General features: G+C 37.8%; 1 protein-coding gene across 1 annotated transcript in view; it reads left to right on the forward strand.

Moving 5' to 3' along the window:
• The first annotated feature begins 201 nt into the window (after positions 1 to 201).
• LOC131721992 (membrane-spanning 4-domains subfamily A member 15-like) overlaps positions 202 to 19,477 on the forward strand; it is a 52,909-nt gene continuing 33,633 nt past the window's right edge. The window contains exon 1 of the mRNA XM_059015469.1: positions 202 to 362. Coding sequence (XP_058871452.1) covers positions 210 to 362 — 153 coding nt within the window. The 5' untranslated portion in view covers positions 202 to 209. The remainder of the gene's footprint in view (positions 363 to 19,477) is intronic.

Consider the following 19,477-nt stretch of genomic DNA (forward strand, 5'->3'; position numbering starts at 1 on the left):
GTGTATATTTCTTGTTTATATTCTTTGTTTAATCTCTGCATAAATATGACTTATAGTGTTACAAAACTGGGCAGACACATGGCAAATTACATTTAATAGAGAACAATCTCAACCATAATTTATCCAGATTACCAAAAAATGAACTCGATTTGTGTTTCTTTTTTTTCTTTTTTTCTTTTAATGTGCCGCTACCAGACCAGGCAAGCGCCATGGCTTCACATGTAACAACAGCTGGAGGGTTTGTTATCGTTACTCACAAGTACCCCCTGAGCAATGCTGGCCAGGCTGCACCAGGAACAGTGGCAAGCCAGCTGCCAGGGCCGCTGCAGACATTTCTACGAGGACAGCCCAAAGCTTTGGGGGTAAGTCAGCAATTATATACACATGGTGTGCAGCGATTTCTTAAGCTTAGAGAGCACAGTACTGGCAGAAATACTGTAGTACTGTATATGGTATGCGATGTAAAGTGTTTCTTCCATGGGTTGTACAGCAGGAAAGCAATATATTGAAATGTTTAAACTGCATATATAGTACAGAAAATGTAATGTTCTCATCTCAGTGAATTCCATCCAGTAAAATGAAAAAAACATGAGTCTCTTTAGACATGTTTTTATTTTTGTTATTTTTTTATTCACCTAAATAACACATGTTCAAAAGTTTTATAAGATGCAGTACTTGAATACTATACTGTATATGTAAAAAAATACAGATCAAACCCTTGTTAACAGCTGTTCAATAACTGAAACAGTGCACAGCAATCCAGTTGGTAGCAGGTAAGTCAAGCACAGGAGATGAATGTGAAACTGATTGGATTATTGATGACACAATGTGTCCCAGTCTGTGTCTCAGGTCTTAAAGAGCTATAAATCTTGAGCCTTTCAATGTCGCTTCAATGTTATAATACAAAAGCTTGAACTGGAATTCAAAGATCATGAATAACACGCAGATAAAATAATCATTCATATTTTAAACGCGGCCAATTCTACTTTTAAAAATCCAATTCCCAGATGCCCCTTTCACCCCAAGCGCGTCACGTCAAAACATCAGCGTCCGGCGCAACACTCCTTCATTAGGATGTCATGGAGGCTTTCACACTGGCCACATGGCATTCATTCAACATTATACAAAACAGATCTATAAATGTATTTCTCTAACCAATCACAGTCCAGCACGCTACCCCTCACATCATCATCATGACAATGAACAGCATCATGAGCACCATTAGAAGTGATGAATGTCCAGCTGGGCAGTTTTCAAAATTTCAAAAATGATAATTCTATAGAGAGAAAAGAAGACTGGTTGAGATCAACACTGAGGTTATAAATCATGTAAAACCATTTTAATCTAGTAAACAGGGTTTCAAACAGTGGCTTATGGTATTTAGCCTGTGAATAAATCATCTTTATATCTACAAATGCATATATATGACGGAAACACTACATTTTAGTGTGGGTGCATTTGTTACAGTAGTCTAGTTAAATAAAAAAAAAACATATTGGCTATGGCTTGAAGCAGTTGTTGCGGCGCACAGCCACAGTTCCAAGTCAGTAGACAGCTCTGCCTTGCACTCACATGGAGCACAGACTGGCAATCAGAACACGCTGAGCCCATTTAGGGACAAGTGCTTGCTTTTCATGCAAGTATACTGGTTTGCATTGATTAAAAAAAAAAGGTTTAATAAATGGAATCCAGAGCTTGCATTAAAATAACATGTACCATCAAAGTTAAGAAACAACAAATTCAAAATGTTGAATTTAATTGCACTACATATATTTAATAATGATAGTGGAACATTGTATCTTTAATAAAAGATGTGGTTACACTGTAAGTAGACTTGTATTCTATTAGGGGGCGCTACAGAACACTAATGTGCAGTCGACTGTGTAAATATGTATATGTATAGTACTCTCCTCAAGTAGACGGACAGACACTGTCTGGACTGACAGACTCTCAATAGTTGGTATTTCTTCTTTTTTTAATGTTTGGACCAACCATGTCAAGTTGCTCAGCAAACCTGTCTCTGCTCATTCTGAAAAATGTAAAAAAATAAAAATATCACTGTCCAGATCCAGCTCCTGCACAGGCCCATGCTATTCACCCAGCATTTTCAATGTTATAAACCCCAAATCCACAAAGACAACATCTTTTACGACACCGCTGTCCCACATATAACAATGATATGTCTTCATCGCTGCCTCCTTCTTGATCTCTTGTGCTTCACAGATTTACCTTCTCTTTGCAGTCCAACGATTTTAAAGCATTTGCCAGACGCTGACGCTTTGACACTTAGTGTGAAATGTCCTTTACTCTCAAGTTGCAAGGACACAGAAACAGGGCAGACTTACCAACACAATTCTAGCTGAGTCTGTAAAATCTTGGAAACAAGTGCTTTTCATAGTCTGAGTGGACCCTAGAGTATAGATCCTACATCCTACAGCTCTAATACAATCTAAATCAACATTTGAATTCATCGTTTATCTCTACGATTTATACAACAATGTGTAATACCAATGAAATGTTTTATTTATTCGCAAAATGTGTGAAATGTTAAAATTCCTGAGTATTCTTATCCTGAAATCTGCTTTTGTTTTGTAAGGTTGTGCAAATAATAATTGGGATTGTGAGTCTGCTGTTTGGTCCTGTCCTGGTGAATCCGTACACATTTGCAGGAGCCATTGGATTACCTTTCTGGACTGGTGTATGGGTAAGGAAAATAAGTAATACCTTCGTTTCTTCATGGATTTTACCCCAGATTTTCATCACAATTTGAAATGTCCAATTCAAATGTTCCAGAGTATGCTCCAAACAGGGCAGAGAGATAAAATAGCCCTTACATCCAGGATCAGGTTCCAGTAGATACCCAATAGGCCACTCTGTACATTTCTAGAAGATTGCTGTCAATTTACTTGAGGTAGGCACGGAATATCTGGGTTACCGTTCCAGAAATGAAAGCTCACATCCTGCATCTTCAGAAGATTCTCAAGATCCAAGGGTAACAGTCTCATGCATGGTGCTCTGCAGGATCTTACCTTGCTAAATATATTGTTTGTCTTTCATGCAGCCTGTTTTTAGGGGAGCTGAAGAAGAACAGTTGTGCACACACATTTAGCAAGTAACAGTGTTTCCATAAAAATATTTTTCATTGATATAGATTTTTTTAAACCTTAAAGATGGAAACCCAGTTAGTGGTACTTTTCCACTTTAACCAAAATGTACAACAAAAATGTCAATATAATGCAGATAAACTTGTCTAATCATGTGGCCTGGTTTTCCACTGTGGCAAATTGCTCACGTACCTCATTTACTATGGCACTGGCAGTTTGCATTTTGGCCACATTGGAAAATATAGGCCAAGGACTTACTCAGTTATGCAGAAGTAGCAAATATTTTGTTCTGTTCTACTTGGCTTCTTCAACAACAGCCTAGAACAGTTTCACAAATATCACATTCATAATTATTCAAAAAAAATCAACAAATAATTCCAGAGTTAAAGTGTGTGGAAAGGCTCCTGCTGTGGTATGTGGTATTTTTAATAAATACATGTGTGTTCACTTTATATTTTATAATTTCACTAGTTAATTCATTTTGGTAATGTTTACATGTTCATATTGACATTTTAGTGTTGGCTTGTTTAGTTGGTAAGATACTATTGCACTGGAGGGTAAAGGGGCTGCACTGCAGTGTTGATCCTAATTGACTCACTGATCTGTTTGATAGTTCACAATTGTCTTAGTGGTTGTCTTATTTAAACAGGCTTGGCCCAATCACTCCAGGGTAAAGAGGGGAGGGCACAGGCTGAAGTGAGGCGAGGCGAGGCGTAGGCTCTGTGGATTTGACCCAGATGGTCTCTTGTCTATTTGGACTGAGAGTTCTGCCATGTTGTATTTATTTTTCTAACTACTTTAGTGTATATATTTCAATCTCAGCCATTTCAATTAAATCTATACTTCGGGATATATTTGAGGTTAAATTAGAGAGACTGTATATTGTAGGGAATCGTATTTTATAACCTACGATTCAAGTTCAAACAATGATTAAGAGTTTAATATACTGTAGTTCCCTTTATGGTTACACACATATTAGTAACATTATCATTAGCAACTAGCCATTACAGAAGTCGGGTATTGATCAGTTTGGCCTTTCCCTCGGGGGGCACTGGCACACACCTTCCAAGTGAACAGGATGGACTTGAGATGCGTCTCAAATAGACAGCTGCTCTGCTGGTATTTATACCCAGCTATCCCAGAGCCTACCTGAGTTTTAACTCATTTGCTGTCTTCCTAATTCTAGCGGACATCAGTAGTCTGGCAAGCCACTTGCTTCTCTGTTCTGCTAAATGTGTTCTTCTAGTTATCTGGAAATGTCCCAACAACAAGGTATAACTGTCGTTGCCTTAGCAACCTATTTTTGTCAGCGTCTGTTCAGCTAAGACTGGTTTCCTGTTCAGAGTAGAGTTGTTTGCTGAGCAGACCTTATTAGCAGACCTGTTGCTGAGCATTATCATTGCTATCCTTACATAGATTTGAACTACAAACATGTTTCTCTCTATAAATGGCACCATCTGATACTTTTCAAAAGGTATTTCCCTACAATATTAAGTGTCTATTTAAGTGATGTTGCTTGTCGATGTTTTTATTAAACAAATGTTTTACATAAGAACATAAGAAAGTTTACAAACGAGAGGAGGCCATTCAGCCCATCTTGCTTGTTTGGTTGTTAGTAGCTTATTGATCCCAGAATCTCATCAAGCAGCTTCTTGAAGGATCCCAGGGTGTCAGCTTCAACATCCTTACTGGGGAGTTGGTTCCAGACCCTCACAATTCTCTGTAAAAAAGTGCCTCCTATTTTCTGTTCTGAATGCCTGTGGCGGAGTGTCCCGCCCCTATTATTATTTGTATTATTGTTTGCGGCGCGGATAAAAGCGCAGCGTCTTTTATTATTATATTTAAAAACCCCGTGAGGATGCATGACTGATCAGCTACTGATTATTTAAGTAGCTGACAGTCATGCATCCTTACCAAACGCGTGCAGACTCTGGCCGAGAGGTAATAAGATAATTAACAACTAGTTAACCCCTCGGCCAGAGTATAAGAAGCAGCAGCTGTCCGTTCTGCAGGGTTGGAGTGTACAGAGGAGAGTACGGGGAGCGGAGAGAAAGAACGACATTTAAAAACAATTGCTAAAACGTGCTGGAGTATCCAGCACGACACTTACTTGTTTGTTTGTTTATTCGTTTGGCCCTCGTGCCCTTTGGTTTCTGTTTTGTTGTTTTTGTTTAAATCTTTTGTTTTGTTTGTTTGTTAATAAATCCACGCTGAATGCAGTTGCATTCAGCTTCACCCGGCTATCCACTGTTTTGGTTTCAATTACTTCCTGGTCCGTGACGTCACCACACCTCACCACTGCGAGCCATCCTGTCACAATGCCCCTTTATCTAGTCTCCATTTGTGACCCCTGGACCCCTTGTTTCTTTTTTCAGGTCGAAAAAGTTCCCTGGGTCGACATTTTCTATACCTTTTAGAATTTTGAATGCTTGATTCATATCGCCGAGTAGTCTTCTTTGCATACGACATGCTTTTTAAACCCGGGATAATTCTGGTCGCTCTTCTTTGCACTCTTTCTAGAGCAGCAATATCCTTTTTGTAACGAGGTGACCAGAACTGAACACAATATTCTAGATGAGGTCTTACTAATGCATTGTGGAGTTTTAACATTACTTGATTTAAATTCAACACTTTTCACAATATTTCCGAGCATCTTGTTGGCCTTTTTTATAGCTTCCCCACATTATCTAGATGAAGACATTTCTGAGACAACATAAACTCTTAGGTGTTTTTCATAGATTCCTTCTTCAATTTCAGTATCTCCCATATGATATTTATAATACACATTTTTATTGCATGTGTGCAGTACCTTACACTTTTCTCTATTAAATGTAATTTGCCATGTGTCTGACCAGTTCTGTAGAGTTGCTTATAGTTTATCTGAACAGTGCCAGATATCTGAACAGCACAATGTTACTGAGCGCCAGTCAAGCTGACAGACTATGATTGGTTGACTCTGCAGGTACAGGATTGGTTGCTTTGGTAAGTGCAAAGAATTGATTGACTGGTTTTGCTCAATAATAAAATATATTTGGACCAATTGTCTCTGTTTAGTATTTTCTGTCCAATAGATATGTACTGAGCTTTCATTAAGGCAAGTCAAAATGATAAAGCTGGCACTTGCGCGGATTGATTTTGTTTGATTCACAGTAGATACCGTGACATTCCAGAGGGCATCTACTGTCTGATAGAAGCCAGCTAGAGCTGGAAGCTGATTGGCTGATGGTACTAAAGTGTTTTCTAATATTTGCTTCAGAACTGCTATTTATAATCTATATCCTATTTATATTCAATGCTTAAATGTGATGTATGTTTATTGCATTACAGGTTGTTTATTAAGTCTTACCAATTAAGAGAATAGATTCAAGTATTTCAGTTCTATTAATTATATGGAATACACATTTCCATGCTTAAAGCCTTAAATACATGTATTAGTATGTGTAGAGTTATTTATTGGTGTCTTCACTAAGGTAGTTCTTTTACATGCTTTGAGAACTATTATTATTGTATAAGTGTGTCTGTGAACTTGGCCTCTCCCATGAGCTTTAACTAATTTGATTGTTTCTTTCAGTGCTGTATTGACTGTGTCCTGCCTGTTGGAAGTCCCAGACTACCGGATCTAGATTTTTATAACTGCAATTAATCTGATTGTATGCTGTATTGATTATTGAGTGCTAGACATTTAAGATTTAAACCTAGCCCTTTGCAGTCCATTTATTAAGTGCGTGTCAGGCGCGTCAGGTCCAATTTATTTTCACACACTCAGTTAATTTTAGACGCACTGTTTAAAAGTATTTTTTCCACAGTCAAACGGGTTTAAAAGGCCCTGTATATCAACAAAGCACTCACTAGGCATCTCCAGCCCCGCCCCACCCTTTCGTTCGCTACAGCTTTCACATATGCTAAGAAATAAATAATAATAATAATAATAGTCGTACATACCGATCAATCATCGCCTGATCACTCGTTTTATCACCAAATGCCTCAATAATGTGATCCAAATCATTATTTTATTAGTATAACATCTCAAAAAAGCTCTGCAAATGTTTGTGATGTTCTCTGAGCGCTGATGCAGTTACAGCCAGCTTGTTTCCTTATGACCGCCGTTATCTGATGCCAGGGGCAAGTACGACTATTCATGAGATATGCCCTTTTTATTTTTTTCAGCTTGTCTCGGCTCCTGTCACTCCCACTCCCACTTGGCCATTGAATGTTTTTTTTTGACATTTTCCGTAGAAAAAACGACTAGAAACCTGTTTTTTGTGTCTTTTTGATGATGTCAGACAGGGTCCGACATTGGACCGGATAGGAATAATTGCAATGTCGGACCAGGTCCGACATAGGACCGCAAAGGGCTTAGATTTTTTTTTTTTTTTAATAACTGTCAGTAAATGACTAATTGGCTGTATAATAGAACATCTTGAATTGTGTGATTTTATTATTCTTTGTTGACCAAACCAACCACCATCATCTATTGCAAATATTATTATTATTATTATTTATTTCTTAGCAGACGCCCTTATCCAGGGCGACTTACAATTGTTACAAGATATCACATTATTTTTACATACAATTACCCATTTTACAGTTGGGTTTTTACTGGAGCAATCTAGGTAAAGTACCTTGCTCAAGGGTACAACAGCAGTGTCCCCACTGGGGATTGAACCCACAACCCTCCGGTCAAGAGTCCAGAGCCCTAACCACTACTCCACACTGCTGCCCAAATAACCTGGTATTAAACATTTTGGAGTAAAGTTCAAATCTATAAATAATATTCTGGGTGTGGGCCCTTCCCAATGCTGTAGTCGGCTACTGGCTTGTTCTGCTAATTTGGGTCATTATTAATCTCGCACTAATCATGGCTTACAATGGAAATCTTGTATCTCTTACAGTATATTGTCTCTGGATCACTGGCTGTTGCAGCTGAGAATACCACCAGAAGAGATCTGGTCAGTAAATTGATATACAAATAGAAATACCTGCAATCTGTAACAAACACTTTTTGTGTAACTGAACTAGAAATGGGTTTTAATGGAAACCCATTTTTTCTGTATGTACACAGCATTTGCCGAATTTTATATATGCAGAACCGTTTATTTTCTTCGACATTTCAGTGAAAGCATAGACATAATTACTGTCGCAAATAAGATGGATGAGAAGAGACTTTAGTAGTGTGACATGAAAATAGTGGTAAGGAATAATATTATTTTTGTTAGTGATGGGACAAATTTCCAGATATTCTAACAAACATTGCTCCATCTCTATTTGAAGGCAATAATCCATGTCTGTGTCCACCATAAATTACATAGCTGATAGATATTAGAAAGACAGATCTCAAATTAAAACTGTTCATTACTGTTCATACATACCTCTGCTTAACTTGCCAGCACTTGGACAGCACACTGTCATCTTTGTAAACACTCATATGTGCAGCTGTCCGCATAACTTTCACATGTCATTGTACAGTGTGTCAGTCGAGGTGAAGTGTTGCTTACAACTTTAGGAAGTCTGCATTGGCACCTTAATACAAATGAAAGGGTACATTTATGCAAATAGTTAAAAAGGAGAAAAGATACCTGTAACAATAGCCAACGACTTCTGGCACCCAGAATGCAGCGTTCTTCTAGAATTGTGATGTCATCATATCGTTATCTTACTATAATTTTCTAGATTTTGGAAACATGGCTGACTAAGTTATCGTACTTGTCTTACTATAATTATAGTAGCTATGACCTTTCTTTGACAAAGTAATTGATTTGGAATAAAGAATTATAGATCTTTTACCAGAAAAATGTTATTTTACTTAAAGCTGTACAAGTTTGACAAAGAGTTGTATTCATATTCCAGTGAATTGCTATTGATACTGCTGATCTCATTGCTGATGAGGGTTAATTAACCACATGAAACACATTAACAGCACACATGCAATTAGTAGTAATGGAAACGTTTAACAAATAATGACATGTAACCATCCTCTGAGACCAGTAGAACGAGCCAGTTCCACCTGGTAACCTGGATGGACACTACAGACGTGCTCAAATTTGTTGGTACTCTTACAGCTCATTGAAATAATGCTTCATTCCTCCTGAAAAGTGATGAAATTAAAAGCTATTGTATCATGTATACTTGCATGCCTTTGGTATGTCATAGAATAAAGCAAAGAAGCTGTGAGAAGAGATGAATTATTGCTTATTCTACAAAGATATTCTAAAATGGCCTGGACACATTTGTTGGTACCCCTTAGAAAAGATAATAAATAATTGGATTATAGTGATATTTCAAACTAATTAGTTTCTTTAATTAGTATCACACATGTCTCCAATCTTGTAATCAGTCATTCAGCCTATTTAAATGGAGAAAAGTAGTCACTGTGCTGTTTGGTATCATTGTGTGCACCACACTGAACATGGACCAGAGAAAGCAAAGGAGGGAGTTGTCTGAGGAGATCAGAAAGAAAATAATAGATAAGCATGGTAAAGGTAAAGGCTACAAGACCATCTCCAAGCAGCTTGATGTTCCTGTGACAACAGTTGCAAATATTATTAAGAATTTAAAGGTCCATGGAACTGTAGCCAACCTCCCTGGGTGCGGCCGCAAGAGGAAAATCGACCCCAGAGTGAACAGAAGGATTGCGAATGGTAGAAAAAGAACCAAGGATAACTGCCAAAGAGATACAAGCTGAACTCCAAGGTGAAGGTACGTCAGTTTCTGATCGCACCATCCGTCGCTTTTTGAGCGAAAGTGGGCTCCATGGAAGAAGACCCAGGAGGACTCCACTTTTGACAGAAAAACATAAAAAGCCAGACTGGAATTTGCTAAAATGCATATTGACAAGCCACAATCCTTCTGGGAGAATGTCCTTTGGACAGATGAGTCAAAACTGGAGCTTTTTGGCAAGTCACATCAGCTCTATGTTCACAGACGAAAAAATGAAGCTTTCAAAGAAAAGAACACCATACCTACAGTGAAACATGGAGGAGGCTCGGTTATGTTTTGGGGCTGCTTTGCTGCGCCTGGCACAGGGTGCCTTGAATCTGTGCAGGGCACAATGAAATCTCAAGACTATCAAGGCATTCTGGAGCGAAACGTACTGCCCAGTGTCAGAAAGCTCTGTCTCAGTTGCAGGTCATGGGTCCTCCAACAGGATAATGACCCAAAACACACAGCTAAAAGCACCCAAGAATGGATAAGAACAAAACATTGGACTATTCTGAAGTGGCCTTCTATGAGTCCTGATCTGAATCCTATCGAACATCTATGGAAAGAGCTGAAACTTGCAGTCTGGAGAAGGCACTCATCAAACCTGAGACAGCTGGAGCAGTTTGCTTAGGAAGAGTGGGCCAAACTACCTGTTAACAGGTGCAGAAGTCTCATTGAGAGCTACAGAAAACGTTTGATTGCAGTGATTGCCTCTAAAGGTTGTGCAACAAAATATTAGGTTAGCGGTCCCATCATTTTTGTCCATGCCATTTTCATTTGTTTTATTATTTACAATATTATGTTGAATAAAAAATCAAAAGCAAAGTCTGATTTCTATTAAATATGGAATAAACAATGGTGGATGCCAATTACTTTTGTCAGTTTCAAGTTAATTCAGAGAAAATTGTGCATTCTTTGTTTTTTGTGGAGGGGTACCAACAAATTTGAGCATGTCTGTATTAGGTAAGTACAATGAGAACTAGTGTAATATCATTCTCACGTCATGTTTAATCCCATGTCACAATAAAAAAAGGACAAGGGTCAAGTAGATTCTTTTTCAGTGTGCTTGTTGTAATTTATCACTTATATGTGATCATATAAGAGGTAACGTAGACCTAGTTCTGAATGTATTGATCTGATTATGAATAAAACTTGTATTTGTAATGTTGTTGTTTTATTTCACTTACAGATGAAGGCATGTTTAGGAATGAACATTGTCAGTTCTATTTTTGCTGGAGTTGGATTTATTATCTATTCAGTAAACCTGTCCACAGTAACTTCAGGTCATTATTACCCCCATAGTTCGACAATCCAAGTAAGTGTTTGCACCGCCTGCAATCTTCAACCTCTCTTCTTTTATCATTTAATTTTTTTCCTTTTTATTACCTCCTTTTCAACTCTTGTCTCATTCAGGTGCTTCTCTTTCACTGTTTCGCTGTCACTCCCTCACATACAGCACCAGAACTTCTGTTTTTGTCAGATTTTTACCAGTTTATTTTCTATATAATTTCTACATATTTAAAGAATAAGTAGCGGGGTTCCGATACATATAGTGTCACACGTCCCCACATGTTGCTACAACTGTTTAAATAACGTACCTGGAAATGATCTTTTCATTGCTAACATCCTGACAGCTGTTTACACTTATAACGTCAAAGCGCTTTTCAAAACTGCCACTCTAGTTCACAGTAAGGATTGTTGTTCAGAGGTAACAAAGCAATAACGATCCATGATGTGGTATAGAACAGAAAAGCCAGAGCACTTGTTTTTATGTTTGTTTGTTTTTTTTCATCACTCTTCCTGCAGTGATTTAGAGGACAGTTCTCAAACTCCAGTGCACTTCAGCAGACATTTTGAAAAGAGCTTTGAAACAGACTTTAAAGTGTAAAACATTGTCAGGATGTTAACAATGAAAAGAACATTTACAGGTATGTTATTTAAACAGTTTTAGCAACATGTGGGGATGTAATGCTGTATCTTTAGGAACCCTGCTAGTTACTCTTTAAAATTGAGTTTTATAGTTAATAATAGTGATAATTATTGTAGTTAAAATCCCATTGTATTATTATAACTGCCTTGTATGTAATATTTAATATTATCTATAATCTTACTATACTAGGATGCATAGGACGGACGTAACACCCCTTACATGCAGTCGAATCTGTAACTATTGCTTAAAGTTAAGATCATTGTTGAGAAAGGACTACTCCACAAAGTCCTGCATCAGATCTCCGGATTCACCATCTTATAATGGACCCCAGCATCCAGTATTCAATATATCCATAATAGGCTTCATTCTTGTTATAATGTGCTGTCTAGACAATGGCTTTTGAATGAACTGATTTGTGTTTTACAGCATGTAGGCATTCTGGCAGTTCTTCTGGTGCTGAACATTTTGGAGATGTGCATCGCTATCACTACATCAGCCTTCGGATGCAAATCTGAATGCAGTTACATTGACATGGTAAATGTGTATCATATTCTACATAAACATGCACCATCATCCTATTCACACTACCTGAACAATGGGTGAATAATCATGCTGTTGTGTGTTTTCTTTAAGTGTAATGTAACAAACTTAATAATATGGCTCTGCTGTTCATTTCTATGTAAGAGCCTGGGGTTTGGCTAGGATAAAGGGCAATTGAAAATATTTACACACCTATGGAAAAAAGTAGAAAGCAGGGATTGTGTATGATTATAGATGAGAATGACAGAGAGAGAAACTCTTCTAAGTTTAGTAATGTGCATTTCATTGTCTTTTTCAGCCGGAGGTTGCTTTTCAACAGCCATGAATCCAGTGACCTGGGTGCAGATTTGCTCAATCGAACTATAAGAAGCATGCAGTCAAGAAGACAACTGTCCCTCCGCCTCCTCTAGCAAAGCTTAGCCAGCGCTAAAGACTTCATTTCTGCAAGGTGTTATTATCAGAACAAGTTAAACAACAATGAAATCCTCCCATGTGTAAACTGTCGGGGAATTTGTATTGATACAAAAATGAAATCGTGTTCATTTGCTTTGGATCATTTGCTTGTTTTGCTTATATTTTCAATAAGATCATTTGTATTTAAAAGCTGAAATGTTTCACATGTTCAGTTATGATATTGGTTTTATATTTTAATGTTTTCAGTAACAATAATGAAAAAGAAACATGGTAGGCAAATGGTATATGGAAGTGATACATTGAGATATGTTTTGGTGTTTATTGCTTTGCTTAATAAAAAAAATAAAAAAAATATCTTAGAATTTCCATCTATCATCCCAGGCAAACACTTTTAGTCTAGTTCTATTTGTATCTAAAGGTAATTTATATCTTTTTACCTGTTAAACCTGGGGTGGAATAGCCCTCCAGGACCGTGATTGGACCCCTGCTCTAACACTAGGGCACAATGTGCATGCACCTCATTTTGATGAGCAAACTGCCTTTGCCCTGTAATGCAATTGTGGTGACATGCTTTGCCCCATCCTTAACTGTCTGCGTTGGTGCCAGTAGTCGGCATAACTCTCAGGGTGTGGCCTCATTTGCATGATGTCTTTGAGTGATTTCGATGACAGACTTGAGTAACTGAATATCAAACTAACCAGGTAAGGGGAAGTTTATCTGAAACACAGGGGCAGCTGATGCCATTACAAATTCTAGCTAAAAAAGGGTGCTCTCAACATTACAGGATGAGGTAATGCTTATTGGATTGATTATTGTTGACACCTGCTGGTAGTTTGATAATTGTGAGCCCTATCAATGGGACAGGTTTTACCCAGCTGGGGAGGGGGAGGAGATTGTTGGAAATCAAAAGAGAAGGGAACTCTGTGAAGTTGGGATGTTTTATTGCCCTACAGATCTGGAAGTAAATAAATAATGGAAGATCTGGTAAGAGCTCTGATGCAAGCTTCAGCTGCCACCAGATGTAACGTGGTGATTCTGTGGTGCAGTATGCTGGTGCAATAAACACAGACTGGCAACTTCAGATAGGGTGTAACGACACTCACGATGCCCTTTATTTTAAATAAAGAAAACACAAACAGAAGAAAACAAACAAAAACCTGTCTTCATAAGAAGATGCTAACTATACTTTATAGGCCGGAGGTACCCTACTTACCACCTGGGACAGCTAAGCTGTTAACCCAGTGCAGTTAAACAAGCAACAAAAAAAACACCCAACTTCACAGAGTTCCCTTCTCTTTTGATTTCCAACAAACTCACTCCTCACAGTACCACACCCAGTCTTCCCTTCCCCCCAGCTGGGTAAAACCTGTCCCATTGATAGGGCTCACAATTATCAAACTACCAGCAGGTGTCAACAATAATCAATCCAATAAGCATTACCTCATCCTGTAATGTTGAGAGCACCCTCTAGTGGCTCTGATAATGCTACACAGGGAAAAGATACTTTGACAGGCGCTGGCTCACATAATGACCCTGTATGACCTTATTACAATATATATATTTCACAGGGCAGGAGCCAGAGCTGAGATAGGAAGGGAATGTTTTTGCAACTTAGGATTGGAGGCTTGGCTTCTGGAACAGGAGAGAGAGAAAAGGACGGGCCAGACTCCAACCGAGAGAGCCTTCCTTATGGAGTTGAGGCTAGCCCTATCCGCCTCCGGGCCCCTGAAAATACAGTCCTCTGACTTCTCAGAGAGTCGTTACAGGCAGAGCCTCAGGACTGGCTCCCAGTTACCAGCCGGGTTCGACTCTCAGACGATGGAACGGCTCATATGAAGCCTTGATGTAAGGAAGATATGAGAATCTGAAACACACAAATAATTGATAGTTATGGGACTCAAGCACTAAGAGTATGAGGTCCACGTCCCAGGAGGATAACTGAGGAAGTAAGACAGAGCCTTCTTTCTTGAGGCAAGATGTAATAATTCCATTCACCTATTAACAGAGAGCAAGATTTCAAGCAGTTAAACAAGGTTCACATGAATGAGGTCATGTATTAAACTGCAAATGCAACAACACTGCTACCCAGCAATAAAGTGGAGATACACATTCAAAGACACAGTAAAACTGTCCATAAAAACAATACCACTGGACAAAAGTACAAATACCCACACACCACACACACACACACACACACACACACACACACACACACAATGTCCGTGCAGGGGAGGGAACACAGAGAGAGCGAGAGAGAAACCAACATCGCAATATAGCCTATTCCGTGCACTTCTTAAATTCCAATCGACTACCAAATAGGCTAAAAACACTCGGGTCGTTCGCACTCATTATTCAACACCGGAATACAATCAGCCCAATACTTACTGGTCCATTTCCGTCTCTCTCACGCGTTCCCACTCCTGCTCAGACATACAAACCTCAGGATGGCCATCCCGTTTGTAAAAACATGTGCTATTTATATTCAGGTGCGTAAATTGATCAAATAACTTTTTCCAACAAAACATATTCTAGCGTTATTTTAAGACGACTGTGAACGAGCCAGTAATCAATAAAATAGCAGTATATCCAAACATTTTAATAAATCAATTACCGGTATGTAAGATTTATGAGTTTGATTAATAACTTGATTTATTTAATATTGAAACATACATCAAAGAACTCCAATATTTTAAATGTTAATAGCTACTTGGTGACAAACGTATTCATCTTAGGCATCAATTTAATTTTTTAATAAAAGTTATTACAAAAGTTAGTATGAAAACGTTACTACAAAAGGAAAAACCCATTCCAGCACCTCAAAGCTGAGCCCACGGTACAAATGCATTCAAACTCCTGCAGCTGCCTTTTTTGTTCTTTATACTTTGCAAAACGTATTCTTTGGTAGCGGATTCGTCATATTGTAATTTTATTAATACTGAACACACTTTTTACATCTGCCAGCAGAGCGATCACATGACCTTAACACCGCCCTATTGTCAGAGCTCTCGCTCTACATCCCGCCTACAGGTAGGCAATCTGTTAGCTCTGATGTGTGAATTTCTGCTTTGATTGACAGTCCGCCAATACTCCCTTGCTACACTTTATTTTTCTACAATTACAGCTGCCGCCAACGCCCGCTTCTCGCTATTAATAGAAAAAAACACATAGAATGTCATTGCTCCCGCGGACCACAGTGTGGGAACCCCTGGGACCTACAACATTTGTTCAGTAATTAAGGGATCCAGGATATACCAGGAGAACATGCCCTACATCATGGCGATGCCAGATCCAATGAATGGGGGAAGACAGCTGCTAATAAAACCTGGCCAAGCACTGTCTGCTGCAGGTGACGTTCAGTCAGCATCTTCAGCAAGATCACACTCCTTCTACTGTCCAATTACAAGCAACTTTCCCAGAAGCATTATTATTAATAATAATAATAATAATAATAATAATAATAATAATAATAATAATAATAATAATAACTGCTCAATATCTGGAAATATTCAAATCCATTACCAAGGAAAATACAATAATAATAATAATAATAATAATAATAATAATAATCGTGACAGAACGAAGTAAAGGCGGAGTCGAGTATCTTGGTCATAGATAAATAATTTATTTGGACAAAACCCAGATTTCTTTTCCCAGATTTATTTTTTCAGATTTAATTGCTAACCTCAAAGATGTATTTCGGATTTCTCTGTCAGCTAAATGTTGACTGGCCAAGTGTAAAAATCTGATTTAATTTTAATGATTTTTTTCATGGCTTGATTTGTTACATTCCCAGATTAATAAACCAGCTAAATGTTGACTTGCGACTGTAATAAATTTTTTTTTTAAAAATCCAGATTTAATTATCAGCTTCATTTTAGATGTTGCATTTGTGACAAGCGTTTTCAATATTTATAAATTATATCTGAAATCTAAATTCTCTGGGTGTATGCCAACTGTACATTTCATTGAGGTAGGTGAATGGGGTCGCTGTGTTGTGCGTGTGGTAATTGTGACTTGTACTATATAACGTTTGTTTTCTGTTTTTCTTTTAGACTGTGGGCCGACTGTTTGATGTCTTCAACAGCAGAAACATAAGAACATAAGAAAGTTTACAAACGAGAGGAGGCCATTCAGCCCATCTTGCTCGTTTGGTTGTTAGTAGCTTATTGATCCCAGAATCTCATCAAGCAGCTTCTTGAAGGATCCCAGGGTGTAAGCTTCAACAACATTACTGGGGAGTTGGTTCCAGACCCTCACAATTCTCTGTCTAAAAAAGTTCTATTCTGAATGCCCCTTTATCAAATCTCCATTTGTGACCCATTTTTTCAGGTCAAAAAAGTCCCCTGGGTCGACATTGTCTATACCTTTTATATAGCTGTTTCTGTTTCAGTTAATGATTGTGTTTCAACCTACATATTGAATTGATGATCATTAGCACCTGTTTGGTATAATTGTTTAATCATACACCTGACTATATGCCTACAAAATCCCTGACTTTGTGCAAGTGTACCTAGAAGAATTGATGCTGTTTTGAAGGCAAAGGGTGGTCACACCAAATATTGATTTGATGTAGATTTTTCTTCTGTTCACTCACTTTGCATTTTGTTATTTGATAAATATAAACTATTAACATGTCTATTTTTGAAAGCATTCTTACTTTACAGCATTTTTTCACACCTGCCTAAAACTTTTGCACAGTACTGTATATATATATATATATATATATATATATATATATATATATATATATATATATATATGCATGCTTTGGTTGTTCAGATGTTTATGATGTACTCAATTAAACAGAAACTAATTACATCCGACTGTTTCTCCTTTACAGTGTTTTGAATACAGCTGTCAGAAAGATGGCTGCGGGGCTTCTAGGTATGAGTATATCTCCAGTCCTTCTAGTGTTAATGTGGTAGACAGTGCCTTGCTCTCTGTAGGCACAAGGGTCCTTGAGGGTGTAAGTTCACACCGCTAACCTCTTAGGTTACTTACCGTAACCCTGGTTCCCTGAAAGAGAAGACGACCACTAACCGCGAGGTCACATCGGTTGCCCTCACGGGTTCGACTGAAAAAGAGAAATGTCTTCCTTTGGATAGCAGTTTTATCCCCTAGGTGGGCAGGACTGAGTGCATCATCCAAGGAAGGGGTCTACTGGCAGCTCTGGTATAGAGAGTTCAGCAATTACCTACCCAACGGGCAGGCGTATCCCATACGTAATGTCTTTGGTGGTTGTCTTCTCTTTCAGGGAACCAGGGTTACGGTAGGTAACCTAACGTTTTGCAAAGAACAGAAAACACAGCTGCAGGAGTTTGAATGCATTTGTACCGTGGGCTCAGTTTTGAGGTGCTGGAACATTTTTTTTCTTTTGTAGAATCGTTTTCATACTAACTTTTGTAATAACATTCATTTAAAAATTCAATTGATGCCTATGATGAATATGTTTTTTTTCACTAAGTAGCTATTAACATTTAAAATATTGAGTACTTTGATGTATGTTTAAATATTAACTAAATCAAATTATGAATCAAACTGATAAATCTTGTTACATACCTGTAATTGATTTATTAAAATGTTTGGATATACTGCTATTTTATTGATTACTGGCTCGCTCACAGTCGTCTTAAAATAATGCTAGAATATTTTTTGTTGGAAAATAATAATATTAAAAAAAAAAAAAAACATTTTTTGACTGATTCAAATTTCGCTGCAGATGGATTTATTTTTGTAAGTTTTCTTTTGGTTAAGCGGCGCAGCTGCGCTCCGATTTATTTTTTTTTGGAGGGGGGGGGGGGGGGTGTTGCAAGCCCACTGAATGTGATTTTGCAAGTTGTATTTAGTTGTACAGAGTAGTTGTGAAAAAATTAACTTCCGCAAGGCTCTCGTTTCCTTCTGCATTGTGTGCATGACAGTTATCGTATGAGGTGACAGCTGGATGTTTTAGTTACACGGTGTTCGGAAATTAGGATTTAAGAGTTATGTTTTTGTGCACGTTGTACTGGTTTTGCTCAAAAGTGATTCCTGTTCAGGTATTTATGAATGAGAATAATAAGAGACATGCACTTTCTTGTTTGACCAAAAAAAATAGAATTTTCATTTATACAAAAGATACCTAATTTAAAAGTTTGAAAAACGTCTGTTTAGTTTTTGCAATTTATTTTATTCACTATAATTAAAGTGTTTACATTTTTTTTTCACTCAGTGCATATTCTATGTGATTTCCATCTTTCACAATATTTATTCAAATGAATAAATGACAGTTTAGATTAGCTTAATGTACAATGTTACAGGTTTAAACATATACAATGTTTTTAATTTGACATTTTCCCAAGGAGTGCTAACAGTGGGCCTCAGTGCCTAATGCAGCTGAACAGGTGGGCCTCAGGTAAAAAAAAAAAAAGGCTGGGAACCCCTGCAATGAATTGGCTTGTTGTCTTTTGTCTTTAAGGATAACAAATAGGCTCTTGTTGCCTGCAGAAAACCACTGATGCTATGCATGTTGATGTGGCAGAGTGCGGCTTGTGTCCTCCAGTCTGGGGGTTTCTGCTGTTGAAGACATCACACAGTCAACCCACAGTCTAAAAGAAAGACAGAAGACAAACGTTATATACTACAAGTCACAATTACCATACGCACAACACAATGACCCCATTCGCCTACCTCAATGAAATGTACAGTTGGCATACACCTGGAGAATTTAGATTTCAGATATAATTCAACATTTAACTGGCATGTTAATCTGGGAATATAATAAATCAAACCATGAAAAAATACATTAAACTTA

This window comes from Acipenser ruthenus, chromosome 50 (assembly GCF_902713425.1).
Source record: "Acipenser ruthenus chromosome 50, fAciRut3.2 maternal haplotype, whole genome shotgun sequence".
In the NCBI taxonomy this organism is placed as follows: Eukaryota; Metazoa; Chordata; class Actinopteri; order Acipenseriformes; family Acipenseridae; genus Acipenser; species Acipenser ruthenus.